The sequence below is a fragment of the Crotalus tigris genome, unplaced genomic scaffold, assembly GCF_016545835.1.
Source record: "Crotalus tigris isolate CLP2741 ecotype Arizona unplaced genomic scaffold, ASM1654583v1 scf7180000017623.1712378, whole genome shotgun sequence".
In the NCBI taxonomy this organism is placed as follows: Eukaryota; Metazoa; Chordata; class Lepidosauria; order Squamata; family Viperidae; genus Crotalus; species Crotalus tigris.
Window position 1 is genome coordinate 1,371,210 of NW_024096518.1, and position 13,470 is coordinate 1,384,679.

General features: G+C 41.0%; 1 protein-coding gene across 2 annotated transcripts in view; it reads right to left on the bottom strand.

Moving 5' to 3' along the window:
* Positions 1 to 5,450: 5,450 nt before the first annotated feature.
* SDHA (succinate dehydrogenase complex flavoprotein subunit A) overlaps positions 5,451 to 13,470 on the bottom strand; it is a 98,561-nt gene continuing 90,541 nt past the window's right edge. Inside the window, exons 15-16 of one of the 2 annotated variants that reach the window (XM_039332099.1) lie at positions 8,871 to 8,984; positions 5,451 to 6,535 (exon numbers count right to left, since the gene is read on the bottom strand). In XM_039332099.1, coding sequence (XP_039188033.1) covers positions 6,449 to 6,535; positions 8,871 to 8,984 — 201 coding nt within the window. In that variant the 3' untranslated portion in view covers positions 5,451 to 6,448. Of the gene's footprint in view, positions 6,536 to 8,870; positions 8,985 to 13,470 lie in introns of those variants that run through there. The other variant, XR_005555315.1, reaches the window with a different exon arrangement.

Genomic DNA, 13,470 nt, shown 5'->3' on the forward strand with positions numbered 1-13,470 from the left:
ACCGGGTGCCAAACTCCTGAAGCCCTGGATGTATGCAATGACACCCAAGGAGATGGCGGAGCTATGGCGGTATATTGATAAGAATCTGGCATGGGGATTCATCCAGCCCGCATGGTAATGGGTTGTGGCCCCAGTGCTTTATAAGGAGAAAAAGGATGGCACTCCTGCGCCTGTGCGTGGACTTTTGGGGCATCAACGGAGTGTGCGTTGACAGCCTGTACCCCCTACCACTTATGAAGGATTTATTGCCCCATTTGGCGAAGGGGAAGGTGTTTACGAAGCTCGACCTACGTGAGGCTTACTACAGGGTCCAAGTAAAATGAGGGGAGTGGAAAACTGCATTCAACTGCCCGTTGGGGAGTTACCAATTTCGGGTGATGCCATTCGGGTTGCAAGGGGCCAATGCAGTGTTCATGCAGCTGATCAATGAAGTGCTCCATGAACATTTGTATCGCGGGGTCCTCGTATACCTGGACAACATCCTGATATACTCCACTGATATGACAGAACATGTCAGCTTATTGAGACAGGTGTTGGAGAAACTACTGTGGGTGCACCTATACGTGAAGTTGTCCAAGTGTGAGTTCCACCAAACCCAGTTGGACTATCTCGGTTACCGGATCTTGGGGGACGGAGTGGAGATGGATGCCACCATGGTCAAAGCCGTGCTCAAGTGGCAAGCACCACAGACCCCCTGAGAGCTGCAAAGCTTTTTGGGGTTTGCAAACTTTTACAGGCAGTTTATCCCCTCGTTCGCCAGGATGGCCCTACCCCTAACGGAGCTGCTCCAGACAAAACACTTAGTGGCTAAACCTCACCCCAGACAGCCAGTGTTGTGGACTCTCGCCTGCCAAAGGGCTTTTGAGAACCTTAAAGCCCTCTTTGCACGTGAGCTGATCGTACTACATCTCAACCCTGACAAACAGTTCATTGTATAGGCAGATGCAAGTGATATAGTGGTGGGAGTGGTTTTGCTCCAGAGGAACAGGCAAGGAGTCTTGCAACCCTGTGCGTATACCTCCCACAAACTGACAGAAACCGAACGAGCGTGGGCAATCTGGGAGGAGGCGTTTGCTGTGTAGTGAGCATTGGCGATGTGGCGGCATTTTCTGGAGAGGGCCAAAGAACCATTCGAAGTGTGGACGGACTACAAGAACCTCAAGGTCCTCCAGATACCCAGACGCCTCTCTCTGAAACATGTACGCTGGGCACAGTATTTCCAGCGGTTTAACTTTTGATTCAAATAGTGCCTGGGGAAAAGAATTTCTTGGCAGACACTTTTATCACGAATACTGCAGTATAACAGTAAGAGGGAGGAGGTAGTACAAGCCATCATGGCCCCTGTCCAGCAGTCAGCCGCCAAGTGGTTGGGTACAAACCGGCAGAGGACCTGGTGCAGGAGTTATAGAGCACGAACCAAGGCAACCCCTGGTTGTTGGGGCATCCAACCTTGCTGACCAAGAGAGATGGTTGGCGTGGAAGGGGGGCAAGATCTACGTCCCACAGGTGACAAGGGCTAAGGTGCTACGACAGTCCATGACATTAAACAGGCTGGCCATTTCAGCTTCCTGAAAACTCTGCACCTGTCAAAATGCCAGTTTTGGTGGCCAGGGATGAAGTTGGACGTTGAGGCATATGTACAGACCTGTCCCATGTGCGCCACCATTAAGCCGTGTATGGGGAGGCTGCCTGGCCTGTTGCAATGAGTAGCAGATCCAACCCGGCCATGGGAGGACATAGTCATAGAATTTGTTGTAGAGTTACCGGAAAGCCATGGCTGTACGGTGATATGGATAGTCATCAATCTCTTTTCGAAGCAGGCCCACTTCATCCCGTGCAAGGGGTTGCCATCTGCACATAAACTGGCCAAACTGTTCATACAGCAGGTGTATTGTTTGCATGGGGTGCCCCGACGGGCCATATCCAATCAGGATGTGCAGTTTACTGCTGGCTTCTGGAGAGAGTTCATCTGGTCCATTGGATTGTTCCATTCCGGGCAGCCGAACGGGCCAATGCGATGGTGGAGCGGTACCTGAGATGCTATGTCTCCTATCGGCAGTCAGACTGGGCTAACTTACTACCGTTTGCCTAGGTGGCATATAATAATGCAGTCCACAGCAGCACCGGATTCACCCCTTTTCGGGTGGTACATGGGGTGGAATTCGTCCTGATTCCCGAATACCTGCAGGGGGACCCTGTCAGCCCCAGGAATGAATGGTCCGCATCCGGGAGGTGTGGGATACCATAAAGAAAGCTCTGCTAAAGGCAGAGGAGGCATCAAAGGTGGAAGCCGATAGGAAACGGGCACCACAAAACCCCTTTCGGGTTGGGGACTTGGTGTACCTCTCAACCAAGTACTTGCACCTGAAACTACCATGTAAGAAGTTAGGGCCTAAGTTCATAGGTCCATTCCGGGTGACGCAGATCATTAACCCAGTTGTGGTACGGCTACACCTTCCCCCCTTTTAGGGAAGGTGCACCCCGTATTCCATAGCAGCCTGTTGAAACCGGTGATGGGGTCTTCCTTCAGATGCATAGAACAGCCATCGGGTCCTGTGGAGGGGGACCACTACGAGGTTCAGGAACTACTTGACTCCCACACTCACCAGGAACATGTACAGTACCTGGTGCGGTGGAAGGGGTACACGGTAATGGAGGCCTCCTGGGTAGGGGCTGCAGACATAGATGCCCCTCAGTTGCTGCGGCGGTTCCATCGCCGGTACCCTCATAAACTGAAGGGGTGTGTGGCTGTAGCAACTGGCATGGACAACGAGTAATCATTTGTTTCTCCTTGCCTTCCAGGAGGAGTCCTGGTAGAGTGGGCCGCTTGTCAAGCTCCTGCAGGCTCGACATAAATAGGTGGGGAAGGGGGCAGGGAATGGTATGTGGGCGGTGGCAGAGATCAGCGGCATGCCCCAATGGTTACCTGGTGGAGTGTGGCTGCAGGGACATCGGCGACGGCATTGCAGCCTACCCAATGGACAGTTGAGTAGCGCAGGATTGCGGCGGGGAGTCGAAAGCGTGGCCCGATGTGCAGATAGCTGGCACAATGGCCGCAGGAAGTGAGATTGCAGCGCGTCCCGCCGGGATGCTTTCAAACCGGGCCAAACAGATGCTGGTTTGGTGGGAGGGGGGTGGGCCAACCACGGGATGTGATATTTAAAGCGCTGGGAGGCTGTTACTCCCAGTGCTGACTTTGCTTGTGGTTTATTGCCTAAATGCATGCCAGAAGTTCCTGAATAAATCTAGCCACCTGTGAACTCGACTCATGTCTTCTTGCCAGGGGTGTGGTGAGGATTTCTGACATCCATCTTTCCACTACTTTAATTATAAAGGCCCAGTTCAAGTTGTCAAATGCTTTTTCTGCATCTGGAAAGATTAATACAATTTATTTGTTGCTACATTGTTGTAAATATTCAATTATATTCAAAATTACTCTTACATTATTTTTTACTTGTCCTTTAGGCAAGAAGCCATACTGGTCTTCATGTATTGTAATCCTGTAAAAAATTTAAATCTTTCAACTAAAATAGATGTAAAGATTTTGTAGTGATTATTAAGGAGAGAAATTGACCTGTAATTCTTCACAGAAGTTAAATCCAATCCATCTTTGGGTATTAAAGAAATATAGGCATTCTTTTAAGAGTCCGGTATCGCAGGGGTTCCCAACCCCCGGTCCGTGGATCAGTACCGGGCCACAGCATGCCAGCAACCGGTCCGCACAAACAAGCAAAGCCCCATCCACGAGATGCAGGCAGCATACAAAACCATGCACCCTCTGGTCCACGAAAAACCTTTCTCCACAGAACCGGTCCCTGGTGCCCCAAAGATTGAGGACCTCTGCAGTATAGGATTCCCCTATAAAATCGAATTCATTAAGTCCCTCATCAAAAAAAATAGTTGATCTTCAAAAAAATTATAAAATCCACTCAATAGGCCATTTGGTCCCAGAGCTTTGCCTGTTTTAGCTCTTTTAATTCCTTCTATATTTTCAAAAGTTATTGGAATATTCAAAATATGCTTGTAATTTTTCTATAATTTAGGAAGATTTTTAGTTATTATATAACCATCCATAGCATCTAAAGAGATTTTTTGTTCTTTATATAAATTGGTATAATAATTCTTTGAATGTTTTTGCTATCCATGTAAGTCTTATTCCTCTCTTGAAGTTTTGTTATCATCTTTTGTATTTATTGAGTTTGTATGCCAACCATCTCCCTTTATTTATTTGCATGTTCAAAAAAGTGTTGTTTCATATATTTAAGTTTTGTATATTTTTCTTTTAAAAATCTGAAACAGTCAACAAAGAAATGTGTTGTTGCAATCAATTTAGTTGATTAAGTATGTTAGAATCTTCTGGAGTTCCCTTTTTTAATTTTTTGTAACACATTTTGGATTTTTTCATTTATGGGTTAATGATTTTTATGATAGGGGAAGGGTCAAAATATTTCAGATCCAGCTTCTTAGAAGGTTGCCTGGATTGCATATATTTGGTATATAGGTAAAGTTTATCACCAATTTTAAACTCTTTGGTTTAGAGCAGAGGTAGGCAACCTTGGCTCTTTTATGACTCGTGGACTTCAACTCCCAGAATTCCTGAGCCAGCATGGCTGAGCATGGCTGGCTCAGGAATTCTGGGAGTTGAAGTCCATGAGTCATAAAAGAGCCAAGGTTGCCTACCCCCGGTTTAGAGTGTCCTTTGTTGATTTGTTTTATATGACTCCCATATAAACGTGCTTTCCAAACAATTGGCCAGATGTCTTGGGATTTCTTATTTGGTTGGGATGGATCATTACCATCCGCAGCTGGGATGATTCCAGGATTTAACCAGGTTGATCTCAACTTCTTCAGCCAGGACATACCATCCATGCAGAGTGCATGGAGCACCCCTGGAGATGCAGGTATTGTAGACATCATTCTTTAGGCCAGACATGTCAAACTCACGATGTCATATGATGTTGTGCGATGTATTGGAGCTTTTCCCCCATTGCTGGTAATGGGGTGGGCAGGGTTTCCTTGTGATGTTTTCAGCTGTGGGCTGGCAGTTTGACACCCCTGCTTTAGCTTATCTTGGAAACATTCTGTCAGCATGTCCTGTGGCCAGTTGGACAGCCTCCACATCATGTCTCAGAACTCTTGAGTGTAGGCAGCTACATGTTGCCAGCCTTAGCTTATGGTCAATTCTCATCCTAGGTTTGCGGTTGGCAAGGCCTTCAAACCGCATCCAGAATGCTATTGTGAAGTTGTGCACCTCCGGGGCATTTTCGTTGTGGAGGGTTCCCCCCCCCCATGCTTCGATCTCCCCGTGGTCTCTCTCATGAGCCGACATTGTTTGCATGGTCCCTGTGGCAGAGACTTCTCTCCGGGCTGACCGCTATTGCAGATCTAGCCTAATGTCAGGCTGGCCTCACCTCAGGACCCTAGGAAAGAAAGCCCCTAACTCCATTTGGTTGAAGTGATAGGTTATTTTACTAAGGTTAAGTGGTTACAGTGAAAGAAAGGTTAGATCTGAAGATTCCCATGCAAAATGTTACATTTTTCCCCTTTTCCTGGCCCTTCCCCCCTTAACCAGTCCATCTCTGTCCAACAGCATGCCATTTAGGTGTTTTGGGAACAGCTTGGATGGTTGGCGCCAATTGGTGCAGTTTCACATTCTTTTCACAGGCAAGATGTCCTTGAACATGTCGGTTCTCATACCTCTGTTTCTGTTAGGCCTGTCACCCCCTCTTTCCCCTCATCGTTACTCTCTACTCTGTTCCATTGTCCCCTCTCCCCTCCCTAGCATGTCAGCAAAACAGCTGAGGATGGCAGATCTTACATAATAGTTATCAATTTACCTTTATTTATCTTACTGACCTGGAATTGTTTTCAAAAGTAACCATTTTAATTCAATACCTCACTGAAATGAAAAGGATTAAGTAGTTTTAGAGTTTGTAACAAACAAGAAAATTTCATTTGAAATAACATTCATAAAATCATAATGACTGCAATTACATTTTTAAATGCCATGTAGTTACTATAAGTTACAATGCAGTAATAAATTTCTATAAGCACAAATCAATCTATTAAATGATACTCTATATTGCTAGCCTTGATGGTGCCCTTACATTCAATAAAAGCCCCTCATTTCCATCATATGCATATGATTTCTTAATATAACACTAGAAATTTATTACAGGAGAATGAAAATAATGCATGTAACCATAATCAGACTCCTAGTGTCCTAAGAAAGTTAGAAATTGACTCACATGCAAGAACATTTTGATATTGAAATATATATAGCTGAAATTTTGTCATTGAATTTTGTCACACATCAAACATAAAAAAATTAGAGCAGATTTGGGATTTTGAAAGGTTTAAATTAACATGCTATTTTTATCTACTACAATGGATAACATTTGCCTGGTATGTTTGCAAATACAGTAAAAACAAAATCAAATCAAAATAGTTAATATGAGCGGATAGCTGGTGGAACTGTAGCACAATCTTCTTCATTCAGGGTTTTATCTATTACAGGTCTATAATCCAGTGTAACCTTTAAAAAAGAAGGATTACTTATTAATAAAGTACTAATAATACTTTATCTCTCATTTACCTTGTCAAAATTCCAATTTTATGCTTTACATTGATATTAATAAATTTACAATTTATGATATATTACTATAAATATTTAAAATTTAGCTATGTGAAAAACATTGTACAAAAGAAATCAGGTCTATAAAGAAATATCACCACATTCATGCTGAAATTGTATTTTTTATTTCTGTAATTACATAGCAAAATTTTAATTCAAACTTCATATTTAACCTTCGGTGAATCTTCAGTTTCCAAATCATACACCAATTTAAGTTTTACCTACACTATAAAGTGGCTTAGTAAGCACTGAGACTATTGAAGTCATGCCAAAACACTTCTATATATATCTCTCATTCTGTGGAACCGGAAACATATAAGATGCTGTTTAAGCAAGACTAAGAAGTTTTATTTAACCTCCTACAGCATGAAGAGGATTTTTTCTTAATTTCCTGTCCTACTAGATTAGATTTTAATTTTCTCATCTAGCAAATATTCAAGAATCACATAAAGTGGTACCTCAGTACTTATCCTTAATTGGTTTCGGGAGGCACAACGAGTACTAACAAATCATGTCACTTACATGGCCCTTTGTTTTGTTTGGGAAGGATTTTCTATCTGTCCCTTTTCCTACATCAGTGACCTGATATAGCCAGCTTCTTGTCCACCTTTTGCGACTGTCCCTCACTTCCCTTTGCAATATGTCAAGTACCAAAAAACGCTGAATACTGGGACATTTTTACATCAAAATGCACTGAGTACCACATTTGAAGAGTTTTGAAGCAACTGACTACTGAATGTATTAGAAATTAATTTATTTAAAGTAAGGCTAGGAGTACAGGTAGTCCTCACTTAATGACTGGTCACTTATTGACCAAAATTATGTTGGATTCAACAAAAAGTTACTTACAACCCATTCTCAAAGTCACAATTGCTGCACCCATCCCCCTGCAGCCACATGATCGTAGTTAGAGTGCTTGGCAATTGGCTTGCATTCATGACTGGCTGCTGAGTCTCACAGTCATATGACTGCAACATCCAATGGGCTATTCTGCTTTTTCCAGCAAAAATTCCTATTCAGGAGAATGGATCAGCTTAACGACTACATGATTTTCTTTATCTATTCTTACTCTATCTCTATTGTGATTTGCTTTATAACAATAGTAATAGTAATAAATCAAGACAGATCATGTGAGCTGATTAACAACTACAATTAATTATAATTAAAATTTGAAGCCCAATTGTAGTAGTTATGCAAGGACTATCTGTATTGTAAATCACACTGATGACTTTAGAAAGATAAGATTATATACAATATGACAATATTTTGATATAGATGATCCAAATTAGGGGTTGGTTACCTATTGCCTATAGGCCGGATCTGACTGTCACCCCAAATCATCCAGCTTTAGTCCCAAAAAGAAATATAGGTAGACCTCATTTAATTACTTTAATTGGGACTGGAATTTCTGTTGCTAAAAGAGTAGTTATTAGGTGATGCATTATATGACTATGTCGCTATGTTCCAGTCATCCCAGTGCAGGTAAGGAAAAGTACAATTTTTAGGCAACAACTTCCCACTTTTCCTGCCTTATACAAATTGCTGGTTCTGTCCTGCCTCCTATCCAACTGAGCCCAGCAAGCTCTCCTCAGCAAACAAGGCTCCTTTCCACATCTTCTGGGAGTGTGCCCAGGACTACCTATATATCCATCTAGCCTATTATGGTCCCAAAACAGGATTCATATTTATAAATTATGTTTATAATTCTCTTACAAATACTTCCAATATCAGTGTATCCATTTGATACAAAGATCAGCTAGCCATCCTCCCTTAGACATGACTTGTATTACCTATGTCAGGGATGTTCAACCCTTGGGTTGCACACTGGAATAGGGCTGTGGAAGTGAGCAAAGCTCCACCCACGTATGCGTGAGATCCAGGCAGTGTGCAAAACCATGCCCCCTGGGATCTGCAGAAAGCCACCCTCCACGGAACCAGTCCCTGGCATCCAAAAGGTTGGGGACCACTGCCCTAATTCCTGGTCTAGACCAATTCAGCATGAAAGTTCACATAGTGACCTTTAGCTTATACCTTCTCTACCAGGGATATTTCACTACTGAAAAGACATAGTTCATGCTTTGATTCCTCAAGAAAAAGCAAGACATACACATAAATCCTTCAAGCATAGTATTCTGTATTGTTTCTAATAATTTATTTAATCATTCCTTTCAAGACCCATGTTACTATAAGTAATATACAACTAAATACATATTAAAATTAAGGAAATGTTCTATACCTTTCCAGTCTTCACATCTACATAAGAGAGTGTGTGTTTTCTCCAATGCTGCTCAAATGGTTTCTTTTGCTGTCCTGAGATTGGTTTAGAATAATCATATTCATCTATCCTAACCTAGAACATAAGATACATGTGAGGGTATATCACGTTTGAAGCTTACATTCAGATAAGATTGGGTATGTTTCAAAACAGCGTAACTAGCTTTATTAACACACCTTAAATAGTACCATATATGCCGGCGTATAAGGCGACCCGGCATATAAGACAGCCCCTGTCTTTGGTGCCGAGTTGCATGCCTAGAACGTCGTCTTATACGCCGGAAACTACCAGTATTTCCGGCGTATAAGACGACTCGGCGTATAAGACGACCCCGACTTTGGCGCCGATTTTAACGCTTGCGGAAGTCGCCTTATACGCCGGCATATACGGTAAATATAAGTGTTGGTCCTCACACTGATAACAAATTCAAGTGTCTGCTAATTAAATAACCCAGCCTTATATATTTTACATCAACAGAATAACAGAATTGGAAGGGACCTTGAAGGTCTTCTAGTCCAATGTCCTGCTCATACCCTATACTATTCCAGACAATGTCCAATCTCTTCTTAAAAACCTCCAGTGATGGAGTACCCATAATTTCTGGAGGCAAGTCATTCCACTAATAAACTATTCTCACTGACAGGCAATTTCTCCTTAAGTTTAGGTTGGATTTCTCTTTGATAAACTTGTATCTTTTATTTCTTATCTGGTGTGTTGAAGAATAAGTCAACAACCCCCTTTTTCCTGTGACAACCAAGGCCACTTTAGCTGACTGTGTTCAGCAGGTCAGCTGTTCAAATCTCACCGGCTCAAGGTTGACTCAGCCTTTCATCCTTCCGGGGTAGTTAAAATGAGGACCCAGATTGTTGGGGGCAATGTAAATATATATATACATTGCTTACTGGTGTACAGCGCTTAGAGAGTGCTTGCACTTAAAGCGGTATATAAGTCTCATAAATAAATAAATAGAATAAATAAAGATTGCTTTCATGTTACCCCTAGTCCTTCTCTTCATAGTTCCCCAACTGTTCATCGTATGCTTTAGCCTCCAGTCACCTAATCATCTTTGTTACTCTTCTCTGCACTCTTTCTACAATCTCAACATTTGTTTTGTATTGCAGTGACCACTATAAAGCAATACTAACATTTAACATGATATTGATACTATCCCTCTGTTGATGCAGTCTAAAACTGCATTGGCTTTTTTTTTTGGGCAGCTGTAGCACATTGCTGATTCATACTTAAATGGCTGTCCACTAGGACTCCTAGATCTCTATCACAGTTACTGTTGCTGAGCCAAGTAACACCTATTCTAAACCTGTGCATTTGGTTTTTCTTGCCTAAGTGCAAAACTTTACTTTTTTCACCACTGAATTGCCTTTTGTTGGATAAGGTCCATTGTTCAAATTTGTCAGAGATCCTTCTGGATATTAAACCTATCTTCTTTAGTGTTGCCTACTATCCCTAGCTTGGTGTTGTCTGCAATTCTGATGAGTTCCCCTTCTATCCCTTCATTTAAATCAGACATGTCAAACTTGCGACGTTATATGACATTGTGCAATGTATCGGAGCTTTTTCACCATTGTCGGCAATGGGGTGGGCATGGTTTCCCGATGACGCGTTCAGCCTGCGGGCCAGCAGTTTGACACCCCTGATCAAAATCATTATGAAGATGTTGAAGTATTGAGCTTTAGACAGAATCTTGCAGATGTAGTTCCATTGAGGACTATACATTAAGTGTGATTGGTCAGTTGGTTATGAATTTGTCTGGTGATGATGCTGTCTAACCCACATTTTTCTATCTTACCAAGAAGTAGACTGTAGTATACTTTGTTGAATGCCTTACTAAATTCCAAGTATACCATGTGCACAGCATTTTGCTGGTCCTCTAATTTAGTCACTTTCCAAAGAACGCAATAAGATTTGTCTGGCATAATCTGTTTTTGACAAACCCATGTTGGCTTCTAATAATAACTTTGCTTATTTCTAGTTGTTTCCCGATCTATTGCTTGATTATCTTTTCTATGATCCTCCCAAGTATTGATTTTCCTGGATCGATTTTTTCTCCTTTTTTGAAGACTCATTTCCTCCTGTGATGATCCACATCAGCTTCTTTCCATTCTTCAAGTATTTCCCTAGTGCTCCAGGATTGTTGAAAAATATGTTCAACGGTTCCAAAACGTATCTGTCAGTTCCTTCAGAACCTTGGAATGTAATTCATCTGGTCCTGGTCATTTGAGCTCATCTAGAGTGGATTGGTCTAATCTGTCTTTTGTCAGGTTGGACTATTTTTTCCTTTTACATAAAGACAGACACAAAGAATGAATTAAACAGTTTCTCCTTCCCATAATTTTTTCTAAACTCTCTTATTGCATTCTCTCACCCTTCCATTTATGTGACCTAGTAGAAGACCTTCTACTAATTCTTCATTCAGAATACTGCGTACTTGTTCCCAAACTTTAACCCCATTCATTAGAACATAAATTCTCCATTCTATGACTTCCTACTTTCATAGGATATATATATAAACTCCAGACTGGTCAAGATCCTGTCTAGTGCCTGAGAGTTGTTTGGGTCTGAATGGAGAGTTACAGATTCAGGCTCAAGCAAGACATTGCATGTATTGGATTTCTGGTTCTGGTTTGCTGTGACTCCAGTCGTATCTGGAGACTCGTCTCCACACTGGCCAGGTTTTCTTCGCCAGTAGACCCCTTAATGGGTTGAAAGTCGCCCTGAAGGGGCGACCACTGAGGAGGAGGCTTGCTGGTGACTGCGGGAGGGCATCAGCTTCTCTCGTGGCTCCAGCAATCTCCTCAGGGCTGACGGAGCAAAGATCGTCCTGCAAGATGGCCGATTACCCTGTTGCACCAGCCAAAAGTCACAACTACATCTAAGCTTGATAGACCCACCGCAGATGATCCAGGTAAGACCCCTTCTGCTCCTCTCTTCACCCTACTCTGTTTTTTTTTTTTTTGCCTGTAAAAGCTTTGTTGGAATTATTTCTCCGTCTTGAAAAAGCAGCTTTTGTATGCGTGGAAAGAAAGGTGCTGAACTAAAGGATAGAACAAAAAATTTTAATGGCTACACTTTATTCTCATTTATTTTGGGGTACAGAAAAAACTCTTTTTTAAGAGCTGTACTATTATTTTACACTGGAAGACTATTTCTTTTTCCACCTTTTCCTTTAAAAGATAGAAAAAAGGGGGAAAATTGTGTCTGGAAAAGATTTTTTAATCTACTAAGGACATCTAGTGGCGAAATGTTAACATTGCAACTGCTGGTTATTGTTTGGAGATGAGATGGACTTGATCTTCAAACTACTCTTGAAGAGAAAAGATAAGCTGATACAGCTGTGGGAATTGTGGGGATGGATATTGCTTAACTTTTATTAAATACAGCCTCCACCAAAAGAAAAAAGGGATTCTCTTCAATTACTATTAAAATGGAGAAACCTTATTCACAATTAAACTGTAAACTTATATTGGAAAAGATTTATGAGGCTACTGAAGAAATATGTGCTACAATGAAAGAGATTACTACAGAATTAAGAGCCAGAAACTCTACTCCAAACCCTCAAATTGACTTTCAGACTACATCTGACCATTCTATAAACCAAAACATACTAGAAGAGGAATCAATTGAGATTAAAGAGGAATTTATTTTACCTTACAAGCATTTCATCTATATCTTCGAGGATCAGAAAAATCAAAGATTGAGATTTGAATCTTTAAAGCAACGAGGCTTTAAGGATAAGAGAAATAGATACCCAGTGCAGAGGACAGGATGCTTTTTACTGTCCCAAATGATACTACAAGCAAGAAAGAGAGACTTATCGGCTGAAAGGGAAGCTTTGTTATGAAACCTGCCTGGCACAAAAGAAGGTCAGAATAAGACTGAAAAGAGAAATTTAAAATTATATCTAATGGATCAAAGGCACTATAGAATTATGGATTGATTTAAGGATTAAGATTTAGAGTTAGAAGTAAGAGAAAAATGGGTGATTATTAGAATATATATGTTAAATAGATTAAGAATGTATTTTTTGGAATAATGAGTTTATTTGTATGAAAACTACTATGTAATGGAATGAAGAAAATTGAAGAGGTGTTTTAGATCTGGATTGAATTAATAATTAATCGAATGTTAATTTAGTAAGATGATGTTTTTGTCTGATAATATGGATGTTATTAGGTATGATAATTAACTGGATAAAATTTGAATCTCGTCCAATGGACTGAAATGATTTAAGGTTTGATATTATCTTGTTATCTTAAAGAGATTGATTAATGGATGGATTAGATATGTACAGGGTAGACTAATATTTTATTTTAATTAGGAGATATTAGTGGAAGAAGAAATAAACAAGACTTGTGATAAAATTAAGGATTTAAGAGATTAAGAACTAGAATATATCTGGAAGGGATACCTGAGTTGATAATGTGTTTATTTAAAGTTAAATTTGATTATGGTATTTGTAAATTTATAAAGCTCCAATAACAGGTTTAGGACTTATAGAAATTTAAATTAGAAATGGATTATCTTAAATATATTAAGCTATTTG